The sequence below is a fragment of the Mastacembelus armatus genome, chromosome 11 (assembly GCF_900324485.2).
Source record: "Mastacembelus armatus chromosome 11, fMasArm1.2, whole genome shotgun sequence".
NCBI classification, from domain to species: domain Eukaryota; kingdom Metazoa; phylum Chordata; class Actinopteri; order Synbranchiformes; family Mastacembelidae; genus Mastacembelus; species Mastacembelus armatus.
This window is the reverse complement of record NC_046643.1, coordinates 19,147,006-19,172,654: the sequence shown is the minus strand read 5'-3', so window position 1 is coordinate 19,172,654 and position 25,649 is coordinate 19,147,006. Positions and strand designations below refer to the sequence as shown.

Genomic DNA, 25,649 nt, shown 5'->3' with positions numbered 1-25,649 from the left:
GGAGATCAAACAACAAACTCCATGTTATGGGCTTTAATAATGTTCTGATTAGGGATATTAACTGTTTTATGCAGAAGTTAAACTAAATAATCATCTGAAACAAATAAACCTTCATGTTAAACGTTCACTTCTCTTCTGTCTCTGTTTTCTGCTGCTCCTGGTCTGATACAAGACACATCAACAAACTAAACTTCAATAAACAACAGTCATAGATGAGAAGTCTTTACTTTAGCAGGTGTCTGTTCAGCTCTCACTGACAGAGTTAGAGCTCCACCTCTGGGCAGAAATTATTATAGGAAATAACCTGAGGAGCGTTAGGTTTCGTTTCTGGCATGAACTGCACATGTTGGCTCTTAGATGAGATCACACAGAGGCTGTGGTTGTTATATCTCCTTTGTTCTGTTCAGGCTTTAGAAACTTCTTGTCCTTCCTGTTTTACCACATGTCTCTGAAAAGAAAAACATGTAAAATATAATTAATAAAGTCAAACAAATGGTTTTAAATCTACAGGAAACTGCACATTAGAAAGGAAAATGACCCATATGGAGAAAATATTAAGTGGAAATTAGTTATAAAAATAAAATGTGCATGTTAAAAGCATAAACACACACTACACAATCTATGAATGAGGATCTATTTAAATGTTTATTTATGGAGTGAATGGTGGTTCATGGTGCTAATGTGTAGATAAAGCAGCATATGAACAGAGACTGTTATTGTTCCTGTTTGTCTTGTCCTCATCTGACCTCTGTTGTCAGGTTCAGTAGCTGGATCAGGTCTAGACCAAGGCCTGGTGGATTATTGCTGGTCTGACGGCTCCATCTATCGACAGAACTGGAGACTTTGTTGTCATTGTAGAAGTATTTGTAGTCAAGTTGTAGTAAATGATTTGTCTTTGACTTTCCTGTTCATTTTAATTTCTAACTGTCCTCATGAATCACAACGTTTATTGGAGGCTTTTATTTTGACATTATGACCGGAATTTGTATTTAGTCCTGTTTACCTTTACAGACTGTGCAGGTGAAAGTGAAACTAAAATGAAATGGGTTTTCAGGGGAAAACCACCGATTTCTATTCACTTTTAGTCCGTTTCTTAACAGCAGAGTAGAAAACCTGACTCCTACAACCATGACGGACTTTTCCACCATTTACAAACTGTCTCTGGTCTCTGGTTCTTTGTATGTTGCTTATTACATCCGAGATGATATAATCCAGCTAATCATTATCTGGCTAATTTGGTTCTTCAAACACACCTGTTGTTGATGATTAGTACAGCTGGGTTGAGTTATCTGAGATCATTTCACGCTCATGCTCTGGTTTAAAAGGGGATATGTATCGACAGTAGAAATACTGTATTAATATACTATATTAATATTTTTCTTTCCACATTCAAATAATGTGCATAAACGTGACTCTCTGAAAACTGAGTCATGCACAGATCCTGGTCATTTGGCTTCCACATTTGTGATATGGCAGATAGAGTCACACACCATCTGAGACATTTTAGTCAGTCAACTGCATATTTATATTAAGAATTGTAATAGTAACTCATCTGCACATTTATACTGTGAACCCTCTTTCAGTTTTTCAGTTTTGGAGGGGTCTTGATATGAAAGTGTGTGCAGTCTATGGCACCAATCACATTAGGAAAGCCTGGGGGACAATCACTTCATATTTACTGGCATGGCCTCATTCACATGATTTTCATTAACAAGTAGACTGTACCTGCAAAGGACCAAGTAAACGTTGTGACACGACAGACAGCACTTTGGCCAAGTTCTCCACATCTACAATAGTGTAAATGAAAGTGGCACTGAAAGTGCACTATCGTATGATATAGCATCACTGTATCAGATTACCAGTATAAATGACGCTGGTCAGATGTATTTATGATCCAATAATATAAAATTCATTAATGTGAAATGTGCCATTTACTTTTAAATTTGCTACTTCAACTATATTTAGATGCAAATACTTTTGTACTTTTACTAAAGTAAATTTTTGAATATAGACTTTTAATTGTAACACAGTATTATTACACTGTGGTATTTATGCTTTTATTTAAAGACCTCAATACTTCATCCACCTCTGGAAAGGAATATTATAAAATCTGCTGCTCAGACCTTGTGTCATAGTTTAGATGTTGCATTTCACACGTTCCTCAAGGTTTTCCAACGATCCCTGCTCTACCCACTGCTGATTACCTGGATCAGGTGTGTTTAGACAATCAGAAACTGGGAGATACCATCTCAGATGAGGGTGGACTGGGGAAGAAAGTGAACTGTTCATCTGTTCTACCTGGGACAGTCTCAGCAAACTGATGTGACTGTGTTTATATCAGAAGGACATGAAACTGGAGCTGTCTGGGACTTTAGTATAGTTTGTCAACATATTTCAGTTTAGTGGTTATTTTTAGATATTGTACCAACAGAAACTGTGTAAACTCAGAAGAGTTTAATAAATGAAAACATCATCTGACATGCTGATTTGGTTTAAATTACAGTCTGTGGCTGTGATTTTATGAAAACTTTACATCAATTTAAAACATTTTAAGAACCAGATTTACTAAACTAAATTAACATAAAGTCATTATCTGCTGACTGTTTTAGACACTTGTGCTTGTTGGGATCATTTGTATTTTATTGTCAACCAAACATTGTGTGTGATGTGAAGTGAAACCACATCCAGTTGTGGCTCTACCTGTTTTTCAGCAGGAGTAAATTGGATGTGTGCAGATATAGTTACATGTATTTATATACTGTTCATCATCATGTCGTCTGATTATATTTTTACAAGTTGGGAAAAAAGTGACAGTAATAAAATGATCAGTGTCGTTTTCAAGTAAAATAAAAAAAATGATGGTTAATTGTCTGGAAAATACAGTATCTCACAGAAGTGAGTACATCCCTCACAGCTTTGTAAATAGTTTATATCTTGTAAAGTAGTGAGTGTACAGCTTGTATAACAGTGTAAATTTGCTGTCCCCTCAAAATAACTCAACACAGACATTAATGTCTAAACCGCTGGCAACAAAAGTGACAGTACACAAGAAGTTGAGTGCACGTGCTCAGCGTCATATCCAGAGGTTGTCTTTGGGAAATAGACGTATGAGGGCTGCCAGCATTGCTGCAGAGGTTCAAGGGGTGGGGGGTCAGCCTGTCAGTGCTCAGACCATATGCAGCACACTGCATCAAATTGGTCTGCATGGCTGTCGTCCCAGAAGGAAGCCTCTTCTAAAGATGATGCACAAGAAAGTCCACAAACAGTTTGTTGAAGACAAGCAGACTAAGGACATGGATTACTGGAACCGTGTCCTGTGGTCTGATGAGACCAAGATAAACTTATTTGGTTCAGATGGTGTCAAGTGTGTCAACCAGGTGAGGAGCACAAAGAAAAGTGTGTGTTGCCTACAGTCAAGCATGGTGGTGGGAGTGTCATGGTCTGGGGCTGCATGAGTGCTGCCAGCACTGGGGAGCTACAGTTCACTGAGGGAACCATGAATGCCAACATGTACTGTGACATACTGAAGCAAAGCTTGATCCCCTCCCTTCAGAGACTGGGCGACAGGGCAGTGTTCCAGCATGATAACGGCCCCAAACACACCTCCAAGATGACCACTGCCTTGCCAAAGAAGCTGAGGGTAAAGGTGGTGGACTGGCCACGCATGTCTCCAGACCTAAACCCTATTGAGCATCTGTGGGGCATCCTCAAACGGAAGCAACCTGTGAAACTCTGGTGAACTCAGAGTTCAGGTCATTACTGTTCCTACTGTACAATAATGACTGGACCTCTGTCTGTTGATCCTGGTCTGGATTTGTTGTCTGTGCTAGTGTCTGTGCTGGTTTGTCCCACATGTTTGTTACTGTCACACGAGGAGAGACAGTGGACAATACTTTGACTTTAAACAACAAAAAAAATGACTCCTGTCAGTCACATGTATGTATGTATGTAGGTCTTAAAATTATATATACTAAGTAATTAACAAAAAATAACCTTCCCATCGAACACTGTGTAGGATTATTACATTAAAGTAAATGTAAGTCATAATAGAGTCATAACTCTGATCCCAGTCTTACCCCAGTTGGTCCTGATCTGGTCTTTGTCCAGTTTGGTGACGATGTGGTTCTTAACTCCAGAGAGCTGAAACACACAGTCGTACCTGCTCCAGTCTTCAGGTCTGACTGATGAAAGGTTCAGGTCAACCCTCATCTGGAAGGTCCCGTCCTTGTTGGGGAGGATCTCTCCGTGGTCCACGTCCTCATGAAGCTGCTCTCCATCTTTCCTCCAGAACAGGTCAGCTTTGTCAGGGTAGAAACCTGTAGCGTGGCAGCTGACTGGAGAGGAGGGGGTCTTCTGGAGGAGAGACACTGAGGGGAGGTCTGCAGAGGAAAGAGATAGTTACTGTTTGACGTAATATATTTAAAATGGGCCATTTACAAATATATAAGTTACTGTGAGTGTAAAGGCCTAAACATACTCTGCGAGAAACAAGAAATTTGTTCCCTCTCCCAGTGCAGCGAGAAAAAAATGACAGCTTGTTCTCAACACCTCATCTCGGCAGAACTTTTTTCTCGGGTGGTATCTGACAGCTATTGTGGGATTGGTCAGAAACTTGAAGTGGGCGTGGTTAATGCGGAAATGTATTCCCGATTTTTCAGCTGACGGTTGTCATAGCAATGGGTAGTTTTGAGGAACAGCTGCCAGACGCAGTGAGGAAGTATGCCTTACATCTTGTAAGGCAGACAAAGACACAAATGGCTAATAATTCATGGATAGAGGATTCGTTGTGTATGGACGAGAGCGTCTGTCATAAAACGTGGTGATAGCGGATATCTTATCCGCTGTATTGTAGTTTCTGTCAGATTCCCACAATGCTTAGCTTGCTGACGTAAGCTGCAGTGGGAGGGACCAACCAGAAGTTCAGCAGTTGAGGTTCTCGTGGAGTATGAAATGTCCTGGTGAGAAAACGAATAAATTTCTCGCTTCTCGTTGACTATGTGTCAGGCTTAATAAAAGAAAAAAAGGTTGAGGTGAATAGATGGGAAGAAAGAGAGATGAAGAGCAGTGTATGGTAAAGAAAGATAAATAGATTAGAAAAGGAGGAGGACATTGTGTTAAAGAATGACAAACAGAGGTGAAAGTAAAGTGTCAGAAATGAAGAGAAGTGATGAGAGAAGTGGAGAGAAAGCTGTTTATAAAAAATGACTGGGTCTGTGTATATTTATGTTGATATTTAGAAAAAAAAGAATACACAGAGATATTTCTGTTGTGTGACTATAAAAAGAATAAAAAGGACAGTGGATGTTGGAGATTAAAGATTTGAGAGAAAAATGTCCAGAACCAGGAAAATATCAGAGAGAAAAAGACAAAAAGGGAAACAATGGTGGTAAATTTATGAGACATCATTATGATTCATAATCATTATGTCAGTATGAGTTAGGAACAGAGCAGACATATTAATATTGTTGTGTTGATTAAATTATGTCAGGTCATGTGACTCTACCTGTTCTCAGCAGAGAGATCTTTCCATAGTTCACATACTTCTTCAGCCACTCAGGACAGATCTGGGTGAGGTAGTTCTTCCTGGATACAGTAAAAGCTTTGTCACTGTCCCACTTCTGTTTAGTGATGAAAGCCTGTGGTGTTGGAGAGATCCATGTCTGTGTCTTCAGGTCAAATAATATGAAGTCTTCTCCATCATAACCATATTGATCATAACCTCTAACCTCTCCAGTCTCATCATCCCATTCACAGCCGTACATCCTCTGGTAAACATGAAGACCTGAGACAGAGACAGAGACGTCATTAAAGCACAGTGAGATCTGAGCACAGTCAGTCATTAACAGCTGATATCACATCTTCAGCACAGACACACACAGACACACACTGACACACACACACCAACACACAGGAGATACACATGCTGCTGTTCAGTCTCACTATAACTGGTCAGAACAGGGCAGAGACCAGCAGAGACCATTATGGAGACTGGTCCAGTCTGTGTGTCTGGATGGATCCATTCAACACAACTAAAGCACCAACACACTATGGTCAGTATGGTAGAGGTCATCTGATCTAATCTGTAGTTATACTGTTTATTTAGGACTCAAAGTCTAATCATTATTTTATTATTGGTTAACTATTGTTTTTTAAATTAATTTATTAACCATTTACATTTTAACATTTATTAAGGTGAAATCTTCAAATTACTTCTTTAGTCTGATCAACACGAGTCAGTATTTAATTTAAAATGACAAAAAACAGCAAATTCTCCTATTTAAGAAACAGAATCAACATGTTTGACATTTTCCTTCATGAAAGACTAAAATTATTATTTGTCAAAACTGTTGATATGGGATGGACAGAAACTCTGAGTTGACTTAGTTTGAGCTCAGTAACGTGTGTTGAGTCTGACTGTGTTTCATTTGTGTCTAAGTGAAGAAAAACCTGCTCATCAGTTCAATCCATATTAATAAAACTACATTTCAAAATAAATGACCAAATGAATCAAGTCCTAGAAAACACTGTTGATGGCAGAGGAGCCCACTCTGTGTGTGTGTGATGGAAACTACATGTGTTTCTTTACTTTTCAACAAATCAGGATGGAAAAACAAACATTTTCTAAGGAAACAGGAAAAGAAACAAACCTCCAGTTTGGTTGAAGTGCTGCTTTGCTATTTCAATGTTGCCTTTGAAGGATGGTTGATTACCCAAATATATCTCGGTATTCCTCTCCAAGTACTGTGGATCATCTGCTATGACTTTGCTCATCCAGTCCTGTTTGGGTACTTCTCTCCTGGTGTCACTGTCATAATAATCAATCTGAACATCATCAACCAAACCAACAGTCACAAACTCTGGGAAGTTTGAGACTCCAGAAGATCCAGTGTAGAAATACTTCAGAGAGTGAGATGATGTTATGATTTTAGTTTTCAGAATCACTTTGTTATAAACCACTGTGTTATTCTGTTATTTTCCTGCAGCAGAATGAACAAGAACAGCCCATAATAATCTGTAGTGCAGCCAATAAATGCAAACATAAAGATACAGAAGATTTTTCTTTAGAAATTCTTTAATATTTCGGATTAAATGTTTTATTGTGAAATAAACTCTGAAATCAGTCCAATATTTCTGTCCTGCAGTCATGTACCTGACTTTACTGATCAGCTCTGGTTAAAACAGGTGTCATTGTTTTCTACTGCTGGACGTCTCAAACTGAAGTGAGACTCTAGTTTATTGTCCTGTTGGGACAGACATTTATTTAATCTGAAACCATAAACCTTTGACCAAAGTTGTTCCACAAATTCTATTTGACTTAAATTTGTCCTGAACCTGTTTTTTCATTTATTAGTTTCACATTTTTATGTTTTTGTGTCCATCTGCTAATGAGGTAGATGGTCCTGATCTCACTATGAAACAGGATTAGCTACAGGACTGATCAATTTGTTTATCCATCACTTAACAATCCAGGCGCTGGACCCAATCCCAGCATGCATTGGGTCCCCCCTGGACAGATCAACAGTCTACCACAGAGCTGACACACAGAGACAGACACACACTCACATTCACACCTATAGACAGTTTAGACTACGTTCACATTACAAGCCTTATTCAATCCTGATCTGTTGGTCAGATCTGATTTACACATATGACAGTTCACATTCATAACTACAAGTGACTTTAGTCTGACTTCAATGTGCATACACCTGTGTGATGAAGCTGCACGCATGCGCACATCGATGCTCGCGTTGCGTGGGTTCAAAGCATGAAATGTTTGTGTGACGACTCTAGATTTGAGATGACAATCGGTAAATCATAAGGGGGCAACAGAAAGACTTCAGCCCCAATGACGACACACCGTCAATGCTCCGCACACAAAAAACATTTTTTCTTTTCCAATCAATGAAAAAGTGTCAGACTCACCTGCAGCCAGCCCAGGTGTTCCCAGGAGGAGCAGAAAAATCAAAGTCATTGGGCCCTGTAGGATCTACATCTGTGACAGGTTAAAAACTAAAAACTGCTGCGTGTCTTTGTCCAGAGACAGATTCACTGTGTTTCCACTGTAGAGGCTGGAATGAGGAAAACTCAGGGAGAGGATGCAACTTGTTTTTCTTCTTCTTTGGTGTTTTGACATCCTCACGTTGCATTACTGCCTCCTAATGTCTGGACTCTATACGACCTTCCTGTTTCTCTATAGTCCATCAGCCTCAAACGATCCATCAACACACTCTCTCCTCTCTCTCTTTCCAAACTAAACTTTTTAATCTCATCTCAATTAATCCTGATTCCTGTGAAATCAAATTCACCCTTTCCCTGGAATATTTCCTGTTTGTTATAATGACGAGTTTTATTGTTTCTGATTATTGACACAAACCACAATACTCAGTAGGATGTTTTCCTCTAATGTAAACTGTAGTATTGAGGTTACTGTGTTCAGTAATAATAATATTACTTGTTCTATCCTTAATGAACCTCTGTCCACATTTCTCTCACCTTATTCTGAATCTTATACAAATGTCTTTGTTATTTTTGTTATTTTTTGTTATTTTTAATTATTCTTATGTAGGGGATTCAAATTCTTTGGGTGCACAAAAATGTAAATTGTTAATGTCTGAATTTGGAAAATATGTCATTACATGTTCTGGACATGTTGATTCTCCAAGCTTAGATGGTTCAGGGTATTATTTTAGTTTATACACGTCTCCAAATAAAGACTGTTGTTTGACTCACTGCTCTGTCCTGTAGTGATTAAACTGACCTGATTTTGTTGCTTTATTATCTAAAATGTTAAATATATTATTGACATGTGGATAATTATAAAATACATATATTTCAGTACTTTAGTATGTCGCCATAATTCTGTCACTCACATTCAATGTTGTTGTGTCATTACAAATGTAATGTCATTTATGTTGTAGTATAGAAAATACAGTTTATTTGTATAGTGTGCAGTGAAAATAACATTGTTAGATGCAGCATATAAACATTACAGGGTTTGGTTTTATCTCAGGTGAGATGTGATCACGAACATTAGAAGCAGAAAAAACCCCACCCTGAACCTGTTTGGTGAGATTTATCATTTTCTTGATAAGTGGTTGTAGAATATCTCACCAATATTCATATTAGCGCTGAATAAACTGGGTTATATAATTTAATGTAAATGGTACTTTTGCATCTGTATGAATAATTTATAGCTTGAAATGTCCTATAGCTTGGTAATGTAACACAAAAAGATTTGGTCACAGAATACAAAACCTACTGTGATGCCATGTGTTTCTATGCAGAACTCATTCCCAGACGTCTTGTTGGTAAAAGTACAATCTTAACCATGAAAAACCTGGTTAATGTTTAGAAGTTTGTAGCTTCTTGCTTAACTTGTGAAGCTTCTAAAATTAAATAAATTATTGCTATGATTTTTAAAAAAAACATTCAAAATACCTTTGAAAATATGACACAAAATGTTATCACACTATATAGCATACAGAATGTGAGTTTATTGATGGAGATTTTTATACTGTCAAACTAAGATCACATTAGTTTGACATGATTTTGGGGAATTGCAGAATGAGACAATGACTGTCATCAGTTGCCAGGCAGAATTCAGTGTAACAGGTTTTGTTTAGGGGAAAACCAAAACTCCACATTGAGCCTTGGATTTGTGCAGTTTAGAGAACAGCTGAGCAAAGTAGTTTTTAAGTCACTGACAAATTAATATACTATGAGAACTGCACAAACACCAGTGATTTTAAACAATATCAGACATAGTAGTATTTTTATGAACCTCCTATGACACTGTGTTAAAACCTTTTTGATTATTAAAATCAGTCCACAAAAAGGTCTCAGGCAAGTCTGTTTCTTGTCATGTGAAAAGTCCAGTTTTTTTTTTTTTACAAGTTTGCCCAAATTTGTTCTTCTTACACTTTTAACATCTAAATGTACAAGCCATGTTCATTTAACCTATGTAAAAATTGGGAATGATATATAATAATTTATGAATAACATATAAAGACTGTAGCTACAGTGACATATGTATAAATATGTGTGAAATTGCAAAAAGAAACAGAGATGTGGAATTTTGGGAACTTTACTGAAGCATAACAACAATACAAAAATAAACAGCAGAGCAACTTAATTTAACATTAATCAGATCAAACACAGAAAGTGATATTTGAATATTGCAGATTAATTTCTATGAAGTCCCTCGCCCCTAAATATGAGCAGGAAATATTTTCCAGGAAATATCAATCAATGTGCCGAGAAACTTAAAACATCCCAGATCCTTGTATAATCTCAGCTATATTTAAAAACATAACATTCATAAACAGATAAAACAACTGATATTAAAAAAACAAAAACAAAGAAAAAAAAAAGGCACAATCCTGATTCATTAAAACAAACCTCAGAGATAAATTACCTACACACTCTGGCTGGAACTCTGATCACTTCTGAAGAAATATACAAGCTTAATATTTACATGTGTGTTTATAGGGGTCTGCAAATAAACATTTCAATAGATCTGTAATTTTATGTTGTCACTTCATATATATATATAATCAAGCAGTATAACTCAATTACAAAAACTATCTAGAATTTAACAGTCACTAGCTGAAAATATTGTATGTTTCCAATGAATTAGTGAAAAATCATAATTCCTGTACTGCTGAGTTTTAACAGACTGGTGTCGATCCCAGTCAACTGGGTCAGAACTGCTAGAGTTTCCAACCAGACAGACAACCATTTATTTTTACAGCCAATTTTTTTCTCCAGTTGATGCAGTTTGTTTCTAAATGTTGCTGATTTACAGTTTATGATCTGACACAACCAGAGAAGCAAAAAGACAAAAACAAAAATAAAACAAAACAAAACAAGATAAAAAATAAACACTACTGACAAATATCTGTTATCGTAAGGTCTGATCATATCAGCAGAGCCCAGGTGTGTAAGTCTATATATGGATATTGATCTTTGTATAGTTAATGTAAAAGAAACCCCAACACCAGACATTTTAAACTGTAACTATGGTGGATTTGTTCCATATGAACACACAAATATTTAAATGAATTGTGTATTTATGAGGAGCTCTGTGATGATTTTATTCTCCTGATGAAATCAATAATCATTTTTGTTTCATCTACCAATATTTAAACTTTTTAACAGAGTAAATTCTGCCTTTAATTTTAAAGTTTGAAAATGTCAATATTTCATTTTTGTAATAAGCATTTGTAAAATATTAAAAATTTTCTTTTTATTACACCAAATGGTTTTATAAAGAATCTACTTGCAGGCTCCAAAATCCTGATTCTATCAATTTCTGATCAGGGTTAAATCACCAATAAATTCTCAGTTTACTGAGGACAATCTGTTGACACAGCTTCTTGTTTAATCCAAAACCTAAAGAGACAGAGAGGGGCGAAAAAGCAAAATAGTTAAAAGTTAATTAACATCACATGTTTGCTGATTTCACTTCTACAAAATAACATATTTACACAAATCCAAAATATCCATGATTCATTTAAGTGCTGAGATCATAAATAAATATTTTCCTTCTATGATTTGTAAGTTTTTATTTGGTTTAAAACTGTTTTATTGTTCTTGTGACAGATTTTTTTAAACAATGTTCAATAAAATATTTTATCTGACCCTGTTCTTTTCACTAAACTTCATATTAAACAGCTTCACTTTTGTCACAGAAATAAAATGAAACATTTTCTCAACATCTAAAATGTTTTACTGATTTTTTTTCCCCCAGTGGAGAAACAGTCACAGAAGGATCATTAGTGCAGAGTTTGAGCAGCTCTATTAAACATGAAGTGACTCACTGTGTTCAGATGGTTTTATCATTTAGGTGGATTCAGCTGGATTCAGTTGCTCCATGACTGCAGGGTCACTCACAGCTGCAGTTAGAAACACACAGTTATTTCACTCTGAGTGAACACAACCAGAAAACACAGAAATCTTGTTATAATCTAATTTAAAAATAAAATATAATAAGTTTTACTTACGAGATGGAGGACGCTTGGCTGAAATTAAAAGAAATAAAAATTAATTTCAGTTGTTACAATAAAAAATGACAATTTCTCTCCTTCTTTCCAGTGATGATCCTGTTCTCTCTTCACTCAAACTGATCAATTCTTTCTATGAAGATCTCACATCATTTATTTTACCATCATCTGTCCCTTCACATCATTGTACTATTGTCATATTGTCATGAAACTGTGGTTTTCTGGGAAGTGAGGTTTGTTTTACTTTTGTAATCTGGAGAAAACACAAACTCAGAGTCAAACATTAAAACACAAGGAAAATAAAGTGTTTATGTCTCTCACTTTTCTTCTGTCTGTAAATGTAGAATCCAATCCCAGCGATGACGGCGAGAAGAACAACCACAGCAGCGATGATGATGATGATGGTCATGTTAGTGGGTTTCTCTGTGAAACAAACAACAAACAAATCCCAACATGAGCAGATGAAGCAGGTCAGAAGAGAAAAACCTCCATGTGACAACAGCCACAGTCCCTGTGTACAGACACTGTGTGTTTGTTTGTCCTGCTGTTCCTGTTCAGGTCATTACTGTTCCTACTGTACAATAATGACTGGACCTCTGTCTGTTGATCCTGGTCTGGATTTGTTGTCTGTGTTAGTGTCTGTGCTGGTTTGTCCCACATGTTTGGTATTGTCACACGAGGGATTTGTTATTTAAACAAAAATAAATAAATACATAAATAAATAAAATTGTGTTCTATCTGCATGTAGGTCTTAAAATTATATATACTAAGTAATTAACAAAAAAAATAACCTTCACATCCAACACTGTGTAGGACTGTTACATTAAAGTAAATGTAAGTTTCCCACAGTCATAAATCTGATCCCAGTCTTACCGTTGGTCCTGATCTTGACCTTCTCCATTTTGGTGACGATGTCGTCCTCAGCACCAGAGAGCTGAAACACACAGTCGTACCTGTTCCATTCTTCAGGTCTGACTGATGAAAGGTTCAGGTCAACCCTCATCTGGAAGGTCCCGTCCTTGTTGGGGAGGATCTCTCCGTGGTCCACGTCCTCATGAAGCTGCTCTCCATCTTTCCTCCAGAACATCTCAGCTTTGTCAGGGTAGAAACCTGTAGCGTGGCAGCTGACTGGAGAGGAGGGGGTCTTCTGGAGGAGAGACACTGAGGGGAGGACTGCAGAGGAAAGAGGAAGACAAGTTAAAGTTTATTTATTATGATTTAAAAGACAAAGAGATGATTGAAAAGTTGCTGCAGACAGAAAAGGCCCAGTCAGGACAAACATGTAGACAAAGATGGTGACACTATAAATATATAAGAGCATGACAGAGGGAAAATGGTGGAAAAGGGAGAGAAGTGAGAGAAACTAAAGAGAAATGAGTGTAAACTGAGACACAGTGGGTCTGTGTGTTAGTTCAGATTGAATGTCATGTTACTGTTGGTTAGAAACTGAGGAGACATTTGAAGATTATTGTCTTCATGAATCTACATCAGGTCATGTGACTCTACCTGTTCTCAGCAGAGAGCTCTTTCCATAGTTCACATACTTCTTCACCCACTCAGGACAGAGCTGGGTGAGGTAGTTCTTTGCCTGTGCTATATCAGCTTTGTTATTGTCCCACTTGTGTTTGGTGATGACAGACTGTGGTGTTGGAGCGATCCATGTCTGTGTGTCCAGGTCAAATCTGATGAAGTCTTCTCCATCATAACCAAACTGCCAAAATCCATTCACCTTCTTCTCTCCAGTCTCATCATCCCATTCACAGCCGACCATCATCTGGTAAACATGAAGACCTGAGACAGAGACAGAGACAGAGACGTCATTAAAGCACAGTGAGATCTGAGCACAGTCAGTCATTAACAGCTGATATCACATCTTCAGCACAGACACACACTGACACACACACTGACACACACACACACACACACAGGAGATACACCTGCTGCTGTTATTGTGTCAATGGACAGCCAATCTTCATCTGAACAGTGTGAACAACTCAGACAGAGACAGAGAAGCAGAGGCTGCTGGGAAACTGCAGCCTCTGCATCCACTCCATATCCTGTGTATAGCACAGAAACACACTGATCCACACACACAGTTTGTCTCCGATGCTGAAGCTGCTGTGGCTTCATGTGAGGGGCAGGAGGAGTCACACTGAGGTGGAGTCCTGAGCAGCAGATCTACATCAGACCTGGTCCTGGACTGAGATTTTTTATTTTATTTATTAATCAATTAACAATTTACATTTGAACATTTATTAAGATGGAATCTCTAAATTTCATTTGTCTGATCAACACTGATCAATATTTAATTTAAAATGATAAAAAACAAATTTTGCTTTAAGAAACTGAAACATTGACATTTTTGATTTAGATTTAGATTTAGTTGAAAAGATTTTTCTCAGGTTTGGTTGACTTAGTTTGAGCTCAGTAACGTGTGTTGAGTCTGACTGTGTTTCATTTGTGTCTAAGTGAAGAAAAACCTGCTCATCAGTTCAATCCATATTAATAAAACTACATTTCAAAGTAAATGACCAAATGAATCAAGTCCTAGAAAACACTGTTGATGGCAGAGGAGCCCACTCTGTGTGTGTGTGATGGAAACTACATGTGTTTCTTTACTTTTCAACAAACCAGGATGGAAAAACAAACATTTTCTAAGGAAACAGGAAAAGAAACAAACCTCCAGTTTGGTTGAAGCGCTGCTTTAAAATGTCAATGTTGACTTTGTAGGTCTGCTGGGTACCAGTCAAAATATCAGTCTGCCTGTCCCAGTACTGTGGATCATCTGCTGTGACTTTGTCCATCCAGTCCTGTTTGGGTACATCTCTCCTGGTTTCACTGTCATAATAATCAATCTGAACATCATCAACCAAACCAACAGCCACAAACTCTGGGAAGTTTGAGACTCCAGAAGATCCCGTGTAGAAATACTTCAGAGAGTGAGTCACTGTAAGAAAAAGATGATGTTATGATTTTAGTTTTCAGAATCACTTTGTTATAAACCACTGTGTTATTCTGTTATTTTCCTGCAGCAGAATGAACAAGAACAGCCCATAATAATCTGTAGTGCAGCCAATAAATGCAAACATAAAGATACTGAAGATTTTTCTCTAGAAACTCTTTAATATTTCTGATTAAATGTTTTATTCTGAAATAAACTATGAAATGAGTCCGACAAAGTGGGGCCTGCGGAGGAGAAGTGAGACTAGTTTATTTTCCTGTTGGTACAGACATTTATTTTTACACTTCTATCAAATTAGTTTAAAATCTGAAAACACAAACATTTGACTAAAGTGTAAACACAGCATGAGATTTTAATTTGACTTTCTTCATTTAACTAATTAGTCTTTTTCTATTTTACTATACTTTTTCTTGATTTAGATACTAATTTTGTTATAAATTGTGACCAGTGACAACTGAAGAGAGTCAGCATAAAGAAAAACTTCAGTTTTCAGTGCTTTTCGATCTCAATTTTGTGACCAAGCTCCATATTGAATATGATATTTTTAAAAAGAAATGTCGGTGCTCTGTAGTATAGAAAAATGATTTAAGTAAATAAATAAATAAACAAACAACTGCTGGCATAAATACAGAAATATATACACGTTTGACATTTATGTTTGGTTGTAACTATATTTCGTCCCAAATTAGTTTCTAAATTTTATTATAAATTGTGACTAATGAAACTAAAGTCAGTGAGTTTCACTTTCTGTATCTGTGGAAAAGGCGCCCTCTGGTGGACTGTGTTTATAAATGAAGCTACTGGCACCTGCACATTTTGAGTTAGATGGAAAAAGTGAGGATTCAGTTGAACTGCAAAGGGTTCAGGCTGCAGTTTGTGTTGACTATTGTCTTCATCATATTTTAGTGTCTGATCAACGAGTTCCAGAAACCACCTAACACAGTTTAGCATGAAGCTGATGTTGGATCAATAAATCCCTGAACCATCAGTGTCTCCAGTTTCATCTCTGACCTGATGCCAGTGGTGGTTCATCTGTCCTGGATCAGACAGCTCTATATGTCTCAGTGTTTCTCAGGGTCTTTGGGAACTAACGTTTGATGTCAAACCACATTTTCAGAATTTTTAATTTTTAATAATTAATTTTTATTTCATATACTAGATTAGACTACATTTATAAATACAAATATTCAGTATATTAATTATTTCTTTTATATATTTTTTTTATTAGACTGAGCTAATTATTTAGAACATTTACAATTAAAAAACAAATATCCCTGCTCTCCAATATGGAAAAAGAAAAATGACTTTAGTAACTAAATAAATAAATAAATGAAAACATACAGTAAAATAAAAACAGACAAAAAATAAATACAAATTAAAATAATGCATAAATAAAAAGTTAAATACACTATTAAATACTGAATTAAGCCTAAATACATAAATCAATAAATTTAATTGGAAATCTAATTGTGTGTGTCAAATTAGAAAGTTTTTGCATTTATTAAATTTCTGTTTATTTATTTCTAAAGAGAGGGGGCAGGATATTTTATATTTTCTTAAATATTATTCCAACAAATCAGGAAGTTGTTTGGCTCACTAGCTGCGAAAATCTGACAAGTTTATAAAAGTCTTAAAACTAAACTGTACAATTGACGTGAACTGTGAAATTGAATAAATCATACCTGTGGAATGAAAAGGCCAATAGAAATATTTACATATATTTAAAAAATAGATTTTATTACAGCACTAAATTAAAGACTAAACACTGAACATGTGATTTTTATAGTTTGTTGAACATTTGGAGCTCACAGCTTTTTCTACAGACTAACACGTGGTTTAATTAAAGATTAGAAACAAGTTCACAGTTTATAGTTTTACAGGAAAGACTTTGGTTGATCAGCTCTTTTCAGAAATAATAACATTTAGATGAACTGGGAAAAGTAGTAAATCCTAGCTAGAGAATAAAAAGGTCAATAACTATTTTTACTTTTTCTTTTTAATAATAGATTTTAATCTCGATTTTTTGATCTTCCAGCTACAGCTACTTCCTGGGTCCCCGCAAACTCCGCCCACAAAAGACATATTTTCTTTTACAATCAACTTTAAAAAGTTTCACTCACCTGCAGCCACCCGGGTTAATCCAAGGAGAAGCAGAAAACTCAGGGTCTTCATTGTGACCTGTATATACACCTGGGTATACAGGTCACAATGAAGACACTTTTCTGCAGACAGTTAAAAAACTGCTGCTGTCTTTGTCCAGAGAAGAGTCACTACTTGTGTGCAGCTCCACGATCTGCTCTGAATAACGACAAACAGGAAGAGGACTCGAGATTCAGGATTCATCTGAGCCAATGAGAATTCAGTCTGCGCGACAACGTCACTAGTATCTGGGTGAAACTGAGCCACTGAGGTTATTAACGAAAGTGACAGTCAAACCTGTGTGAGCTTTTACTGAGGTTCTTCAGTTTGGTCCTGTCTGACAGGAGACCTGTTTGAAACTAACTCAGGGACATTTCAAATACTTTACTTAAGAACAGTTTGGAGATACATGGACTTTACTTGAGTATTAAATTCACAGTGTTTTAAATTTACAATACAGTTTGTCAGGCTGGGAAACTTCACCCCTATTCCTGTTCACACTGTACACAGCAGACTTCACATACAGTCCTGCCACATTCAGTATTCTGATGATACTGCTGTTGTCGCATGTATCAGGAATGGACAGGAAGAGGAGTAAAGGAACTCATAAATCCTCCAGTTCAGAAAACTGAACATATACTATACTAACTATGGCAGCCAGTGTGCTGTTTATGCTGCAGTCTGCTGGGGAGGCAGCATAAAGCTGAAAGATGCAAGGCAGCTGGACAAACTGGTGCAAAAAGCTGGTTCAGTGACTGGGATGAGGCTGGACTCACTGGAGGCTGTGGTGGAGAGATGCTCACAGACAAAGGTAGAGTCCATCCTGGAACACACTGACCATCCCCTTCACAACATCCTGATGGAGCAGAGAAGCTGCTGCAGGACTGAACCACACAGGAGATCCTTCATCCCCACTGCCATCAGGCTCTACAGCACCTTAGACAATGGAAGATGATGACTGACTTATTTAACCATAAGACTACGTGAGTTTCCCCTCAGGGATTAATAAAGTTCATCTTATCTAATTTACATTTTCTCCCACTTCATATATTAACTTCATTATACATGTATACATTATATAATGTATACATTACATTACACATTATACTTTTACTGCACTAGACTTTATTTTATAATTTTAGTTACTAATTACCTTTTGGAATCAGATGAATTGAACAAAAGTATAATCCTGAAACTTTATTAATCCTTAGTAGAAAATTTACAAGCTACTGTAGTATTTTAAATTATAAGTATATAAGGTAGTTCACATTAGCACCACATTTACAGCTGCAAACTGTAAAGTGATAAAGACAATAATGCATCAATTAATATGATCCATCCATCCTCTATAGCACAGAGTCCAGTCCAGGGACACAGGGGCTGGAGCCAATCCCAGCATGCATTGGGTGAGAGGTCAGCAGTCTGTCACAGGACTGACACACAGAGACAAACACTCACACTCACATTAACACATACGGGCAATTTAGAGTCACCAACCAACTTAACCTGCGTGTGTTTGGACTGTGGGAGGAAAAAACCCATGTAGACATGGGGACAACATGCAGACTCCACACAGAAAGACCTGGGTTGACTCTTTCTGGATCTTTCTTACTGAGAGGTCAAGGCAGGGATGGGGAAACCCATGGTTCTCAAAGGCCACTGCTCTATTGCCCTTCCCACTGCTGACTACCTGGATCAGGTGTGATTAGTCAGTATAATATGTATATTAAATTATCTTAAAATAATATACACAACATACTGTCATGTGGCCTGTGAATTTCAATAAAGTTTTATGCTTCAATAATAATAATAATCTGCCAAGTAAGAAATAACTAAAGTTATCAGATTAACTCAGGGCAGTAAAATGTATATTTGCCTCTGAGATCTAATGAAATCGACAAATGAGAAACTTAAATAAAGTCCAAATACCTTGAACTCTGACACCTAGTGAGTCACTTTTCAAAACTTCCCAAATGTAAAAACCACAAACAACCAAAACACAAAACAACTTCCAGCATAATGATCAGGTGTAGCAGCACAAGTCTCTTAATGTTTGTAAATTATTTTTGTCTGATCATTTGCAGAATAATGAAATAAAACTGAACTGAACAAACTTTGACTGTATTTTGTTTAGAATCTGTTGTTAAGTTAGAGACTTATTCTGCTTTGAAAAACACTGCACAGCTACTGCAGCACAGAGAACTATGTGGTTTTAAGGACCTCCCTAAAAAGATACACACACAGTATCATGCAAATACAAACTGACATGTAGTCACTGTGCCACACCCTGCACCATGAAAACACCAGTGCAGCCATTTTGTGTCTTGTTGTTGTTTTGAAATGGCAGAAACACAAACACTGTGTCGCTGATCTGACAGACGCTGTACGACAAACTGGATGTCAAGACTTTATTCACATACAAACCTGATTATCTGATTATCTCAGTGGGGAGATCAAACAACAAACTCCATGTTATGGGCTTTAATAATGTTCTGATTAGGGATATTAACTGTTTTATGCAGAAGTTAAACAAAATAATCATCTGAAACAAATAAACCTTCATGTTAAACGTTCACTTCTCTTCTGTCTCTGTTTTCTGCTGCTCCTGGTCTGATACAAGACACATCAACAAACTAAACTTCAATAAACAACAGTCATAGATGAGAAGTCTTTACTTTAGCAGGTGTCTGTTCAGCTCTCACTGACAGAGTCAGAGCTGCACCTCTGGGCAGAAATTATTATAGGAAATCACCTGAGGAGCGTTAGGTTTCGTTTCTGGCATGAGCTGCACATGTTGGCTCTTAGATGAGATCACACAGAGGCTGTGGTTGTTATATCTCCTTTGTTCTGTTCAGGCTTTAGAAACTTCTTGTCCTTCCTGTTTTACCACATGTCTCTGAAAAGATAAACATGTAAAATATAATTAATAAAGTCAAACAAATGGTTTTAAATCTACAGGAAACTGCACATTAGAAAGGAAAATGACCCATATGGAGAAAATATTAAGTGGAAATTAGTTATAAAAATAAAATGTGCATGTTAAAAGCATAAAAACATGCTACACACTCTATGAATGAGGATCTATTTATATGTTTATGTATGGAGTGAATGGTGGTTCATGGTGCTAATGTGTAGATAAAGCAGCATATAAACAGAGACTGTTATTGTTCCTGTTTGTCTTGTCCTCATCTGACCTCTGTTGTCAGGTTCAGTAGCTGGATCAGGTCTAGACCAAGGCCTGGTGGATTATTATTGGTCTGACGGCTCCATCTATCGACAGAACTGGAGACTTTGTTGTCATTGTAGAAGTATTTGTAGTCAAGTTGTAGTAAATGATTCGTCTTTGACTTTCCTGTTCATTTTAATTTCTAACTATCCTCATGAATCACAACGTTTATTGGAGGCTTTTATTTTGACATTATGACCGGAATCTGTATTTAGTCCTGTTTACCTTTACAGACTGTGCAGGTGAAAGTGAAACTAAAATGAAACGGGTTTTCAGGGGAAAACCACCGATTTCTATTCACTTTTAGTCCGTTTCTTAACAGCAGAGTAGAAAACCTGACTCCTACAACCATGACAGACTTTTCCACCATTTACAAACTGTCTCTGGTCGCGTTGACCTGCTTCATCCAAGGTAGGACAGTGTCGACGTTTTGCTTTGCTGCCTGACAAAAGATGGAGAAAATAAATCTATTTACTTTCATGTTTAGGTTCATGGGATATTTAACATAAGGCAGATCGTTACAGCGTCTTTCTAAATATCCCAAACCCCGTGAAATAATGTGCATAACATTTTTAATGTTAATTACAGCATATGTGGAGAATATTAAGACCTTTTGGTTATAAATAGTAGTCAAACATTATTTCTGTAAAATCCAAATGTTGTAAAACTGCAGCCTGTTATAAACTGGGCTGAAAGTCCGCAAAACATCTTGAACATTAAATAGAAATAAATGCTATTAAAATCAGGTAGTGAGTATTTATCACCCCCATGTATGCCCGAATTTAGCCTGAAACTCTACCAAGTGAATAAAACGTCTTAATTATTATCTTAGCGCAATTAAAACTATCGTTTAGATGTAACACGTTTAAAATTGGGATATTTCATAATGGAGTTTGGTGGGAAGTATTGCACATCGCCCTTGGGTGCCATCAGTGATGGAATCTACTTTAAATTAGTTTAATCAATGTAATTAAGACACTTTAATAATATGGAGAAAACTGAAGATATAGACTTAACTTTCTGAAAAGAAACACACATTTTGTCAGACATTTTAAGCAGGAAAATAAAATGAAAGTAAAACTCTTGAATGCTTGAGAGAAAGAGCCACAACCTATTTGGTAGAAGAGAATCACAGTTTTACTTTTAATTTTATCTGTCAGGGTTTAATATGTTCCCTCATTTAGCCTGTAATATCCAGTTCTCATGCGTCTCCTGTAACTACTGTAACTTTATTTAATATAACTATAGTTAATTCTGTAACATGTTTTGAGGATACTATGCACAGCAAACTTTAATCAGTGAAATACAGGCCTGTTGGCATCATATTAACTGTAATATCAGGATATAATGTAGTGTTACCATTGTCCTTTAGCTGTGGTTTTTCTATTCATTGTCACTTTCTTGTCACTGTGCTGTGCAGCCTGCAGCAGCAGCAGCAGCAGCAGCTGTCCAGTGTTGGAGTGCTGGTTCGTGCAGGAGAAAGCAGGTCGGGGAGGAGGTTTAACTGGAGCCACAACCCAAGAAAAGTCTCTGCTTCACATCAGAACAGACCCAGACCAACACAGTGCAGAGGCCCTCAAGGCTCCAGCTGACATCCACCCTGACAGAGTGTATCTTATTACTGGTTAGTTCAACATAACACGGAACAAGACGTGTAACTGCACCGTTATCAGGATGTGTGTGTGTGAGAGAGAGTGTGTGTCGTGCTTTTTTGTATGTGTCAGGTTGTGCAGGATGTGTTTGTGTGAGCCACTGGAGAAAATAAAAAATACACACTGTGTAGTGAGAGAAATGTACTGCACATATTGTTTTAACAGTGTTTTATTATATACACACATTTTCCATTGACCTACTTATACTGTGACAGTTTATACATGTTTCCCTGCTGACTCCTGCCCTCAGACCCTGCTGCCACCCTCTGCCACCGCTCCCTAAATCCCCCCAGAGGCTCCATCAAGAAGCCCCAGTGTGAGATCAACCCCTTCCTGCCCCACCCCTCCTCCCTCAAATGGGTTGCTCCGCTCACAGAGTCCGCCTTGAGTCCCATATTTCTGCAGGCTGACTGGTTTTCAGCCGCGCTGCAGGGGGTCGATGGCCAGCTGGGCATTTCCAGTATCACACGTGCTCCCACGGGAACCAAAGAGCAGAGTGGTAATGATCAGGATGCTCAGATATTCAAAAGGTTGATCTAATCTCAGTTATATGTGGTAGTTTGACTCTCCTCCTCTCTGTTTGATTCCTCAGTCATCCTGAGTGTGACCAGTAAAACCATCTCGGTGCAGGCCAGACTGGGGAGACCAGTGGTGCTGGACTGTGGCTTCTGGCTCGACCCCTCCTCACCTCTGTCCTCGGGATTTGCTGTCGAGTGGCGCTACCAGTTCAGGGGGAACGGACGGCTGGTCCTGGCTTACGATGGCAAGACAGACCGATTGGCAGACACACAAGACGAAGGGGCCTCGCTGGACTTTGAGGGTTTGCACCAGAATGGAAATGCATCCCTGATCCTGCAGGAGTCAAAAGTGCTTCACTCCGGGACGTTTATCTGTACAGTGTACCTGCCGTACCTTCTGGCTCAGGTGGCAATGGAGCTGGAGATTGTCGGTGAGGAAAAATGTATTTTTTGAAATATTTTTGAAGCATTACTGAAGTTTGGAGATGACAGCTGTGGTCACATTTCCTTCTTTACTCCTTTTCTCCCAGAGCCTCCATCCCTCTCCATCCATCCCTCCCCTCTGCCTCTCACTGTTCCCGGCCAGACTTTGACCATCCAGTGTGAAGCGTCCGGCTTTGCCCCCCTGACCCTGGAGCTTAGCTGGGAGTTTATAGGGGCTGATGGGAAGTCCAGGCCTCTGGGATCGGGCAGGGTAACAGGCCACAGGCAGGCCTGGGACGGCACCTTCAGCCAGAGCACCCGGCTGGAGCTCGACACATCAAAACTGGACCTGGGCAGAGGAGGCGAGGTCACCTGTGTGGCGGTGCATCCTGGAGGCACAAGACGGGCCAGTGTGACCCTGAACCTCATTGGTAATGTGGAAAAATTTGTTTGTTCGTTCCAGAGATTTATCAAACTCTTTTGGAAACAATATGTTGGATTCAAGAGTTAATTGGGATGTGAAAATTGAGCAAAGAGGTGATAAAATTGTGAGCTTGAAAGTTTATGGTGTATCATTAAGTGCTGATGGGAGCTGGATAGTTTTGGATTGGTCTTCTTCTTCTGAATATAATCAGTTCAAATCACCATATATGACTAAAGTGTTGCAGACTGGCACAGGTTATGGTCATTTTATGTTGCTGGACAGTGAAAAAAAAAAAAAAAAATTCAAATCAGTAAAGATTATTCTAACACACCCAGTGTGTGCTACACACTGTACAGATTGAGTTTTGATAGTTTAATAAATTATTTTCAACAAAGATTCAAGTCACATAAAAGAGTCTGACCTAAGATTTAAACTGTCCTCTGTCTCCTCAGGGTTCAGTAGTCCTTCCATTGAGGACTCTATGGCAATGGTTGGTGTGGCGTTAGTCCTGTATGGCCTCATCAAGTTCATCTCCTGGACCTTTAGCAGCTCAGGTAGCAAATAATCCAGAACCAATAACCAGAAAACTGCCTGGTCATAAGTATCTGTCTGTCTGTCTGTCTTTATACTTTATAAATCTGATCAAATCCAAACAGAGTTGAAAATAACACATTAGGTTTGTGATGAATGTTGTGTCCTGATCATTGTACCATTCAATTTGTAGAAGAAAATGTTTCTAATATAAACAATGGAATTTGACAAGAAATGTGAGTGTATTTTTATGGAAGCTCCCTATTTAGGAACTTGCCCTATACTGTGGCCCCAAATGGAGACCTATCAGTAACAGGGGTCTATCAGGCCATGTTTTCATAAATCCTCAGGGCACCATGATAAGACATCCAGTGGTTTCACAGGCAGCTCTACAGAATGGGCAAAATGTGACCATCCTGTCGGCTAAGACACTGATACAGTTGATTATAGTCAGGGGCAACAGGACAGTTTTATAAATATAATGTTCATATTGGTGTTTAACGTTTTTTGTCTTTTGTTTATTTTCTACAGGCTCAGATGAGGCTGATAAACAAGATAAGGTAATATTAAAATTAACATGTATGATTCTGAATGTGTTTACATAAATGTTCTATATTGTGTTTCATCACTTCAGAGCTACTCATTGGTGTCTCCTCTTAATAATAACTTTCTCCTTTTTTATTTTACAGAAAGAGAAGTAAAGAAGAAGGAAATCAGATGATGTGGACATTTAATATCAAACCATGTGTCAGTTTTAAGATATTGGGTCAGGGTTTTATCTTTTCATGTTTTTCATGTCAAGTTTTTTAGAGCACACTGATAATATGTTTCCACAGAGTCAGTGGGATACCTGCTTCATTCATATAATTCAGTTTAAATTATTTTTGCTATTTTTTCAAGGGCAGTGTGGGTGGTGCTGCACTGTGAGGTTTTGGATGCCTCAGTACTTCCTGGTGCTCTTGGCTCCCTCCCACAGTCCAAACAGATGCAGGTTTGGTTGGTGACTCTAAATTTCCCGTTGGTGTGAATGTGAGTGTTTATGTCAACCCTGTGATAGACTGAGATGACTCCCACCCAGTGTCGGCTGCAATCAGCTCCAGCTTGTAAATATGTGAAAACTAATGTATGTATATTCTGATTTGTGTATGTTGTCCAAACTACAGTAGCAATTATGCTCCATCCATTACTAAAACTTAAGTTACACCCTGGGTTGATTCAAAAACAAAATTAAGTAGAAATGTGAAGATGTTATTACTGAGTTCTGCTTCTGAGAAATCTGCTCTCATTCTGCTGTAATTATTATTTTTTTTTATTAGACTAAAAACATAAAAACAAAAGTCATAACTGAGTGTTTTGAGTGAAAAGAAAAACATTTCTTAAAACTTGTGTCTCCCAGTTTGTGGTTTATAAATGATGATTAAAAATAATGACTGTAATGACTGTGCTCGTGTTTCTTGTTCTCAGATGAGCAGGGGTCACATGTTTACTGTTTAAACCCTTCTACAGAAAGTCTTAGGGAAATAACATACAAAGTGAGCACACTGGGAGAACATATGGTTAACAAACAAACACCAGTGAAACTGAAACCAGTGTAAATCATGGTGTGTGACTTCCGTTGTCCTTTTCAGAATAAAACTAAATGTTGAACGGTTTTGTTCTGGAGTTGTTGAGCTAATTCATGTATGATTATATACACTGGCATACTTATTTTAATGCTATGATGATATGAGACATGTAACGCAAAGTTCAATTATTAAATACATTTAAAGTAC

The 25,649-nt window shown here is 37.6% G+C and overlaps 2 protein-coding genes across 5 annotated transcripts; one reads left to right on the top strand and one right to left on the bottom strand.

The window, feature by feature from the left end:
* Positions 1–320: 320 nt before the first annotated feature.
* Positions 321–17,266, bottom strand: LOC113126622 (major histocompatibility complex class I-related gene protein). Of its 3 annotated transcripts, XM_026300737.1 has the most exons (8): positions 17,085–17,266; positions 14,683–14,949; positions 13,509–13,793; positions 12,876–13,175; positions 12,324–12,425; positions 12,003–12,020; positions 11,820–11,894; positions 10,245–11,391 (listed from the first exon to the last, which is right to left on the bottom strand). In XM_026300737.1, exons 1-7 carry the CDS (start codon positions 17,134–17,136, stop codon positions 11,842–11,844), a joined length of 1,077 nt encoding a protein of 358 aa, XP_026156522.1. In that variant the 5' UTR covers positions 17,137–17,266; the 3' UTR covers positions 10,245–11,391; positions 11,820–11,841. The 3 variants fall into 3 exon arrangements, with proteins under 3 accessions (XP_026156524.1, XP_026156523.1, XP_026156522.1); XM_026300739.2 differs by lacking the exons at positions 10,245–11,391; positions 11,820–11,894; positions 12,003–12,020; ... (1 more) ...; positions 12,876–13,175; positions 13,509–13,793 and adding exons at positions 321–448; positions 4,077–4,379; positions 5,504–5,782; XM_026300738.1 differs by lacking the exons at positions 10,245–11,391; positions 11,820–11,894; positions 12,003–12,020; positions 12,324–12,425; positions 12,876–13,175 and adding exons at positions 396–448; positions 4,077–4,379.
* Positions 1,036–25,528, top strand: tapbp.1 (TAP binding protein (tapasin), tandem duplicate 1). Of its 2 annotated transcripts, none has more exons than XM_026300735.2 (9): positions 1,036–1,164; positions 20,716–20,740; positions 21,750–21,953; positions 22,232–22,480; positions 22,574–22,930; positions 23,030–23,353; positions 23,799–23,900; positions 24,409–24,437; positions 24,567–25,528. In XM_026300735.2, the coding sequence occupies exons 1-9, from the start codon at positions 1,129–1,131 to the stop codon at positions 24,576–24,578; spliced, it is 1,338 nt and encodes a 445-aa protein (XP_026156520.1). In that variant the 5' UTR covers positions 1,036–1,128; the 3' UTR covers positions 24,579–25,528. The 2 variants fall into 2 exon arrangements, 1 of the variants encoding a protein (XP_026156520.1); XR_003295322.2 differs by lacking the exon at positions 1,036–1,164 and having other exon boundaries at positions 20,549–20,740; positions 24,567–24,643; positions 24,778–25,528.
* The last annotated feature ends 121 nt before the right edge of the window (positions 25,529–25,649 follow it).

Bases quoted from the DNA above. Each gene is read 5' to 3' on its own strand.
- tapbp.1 (XM_026300735.2), top strand. From the start codon at position 1,129: ATGACGGACTTTTCCACCATTTACAAACTGTCTCTG. The intron at 1,165-20,715 runs GTCTCTGGTTCT...AAACTGTCTCTG, and splicing joins CCATTTACAAACTGTCTCTG to GTCGCGTTGACCTGCTTCAT. The intron at 22,481-22,573 runs GTAATGATCAGG...TTGATTCCTCAG, and splicing joins GGGAACCAAAGAGCAGAGTG to TCATCCTGAGTGTGACCAGT.
- LOC113126622 (XM_026300737.1), bottom strand. From the start codon at position 17,136: ATGAAGACCCTGAGTTTTCTGCTTCTCCTTGGATTAACCCGGGTGGCT. The intron at 13,794-14,682 runs GTTTGTTTCTTT...TCTCTGTCTCAG, and splicing joins GCGCTTCAACCAAACTGGAG to GTCTTCATGTTTACCAGATG. The intron at 13,176-13,508 runs GTAGAGTCACAT...TTTCCTCTGCAG, and splicing joins GAGCTCTCTGCTGAGAACAG to TCCTCCCCTCAGTGTCTCTC.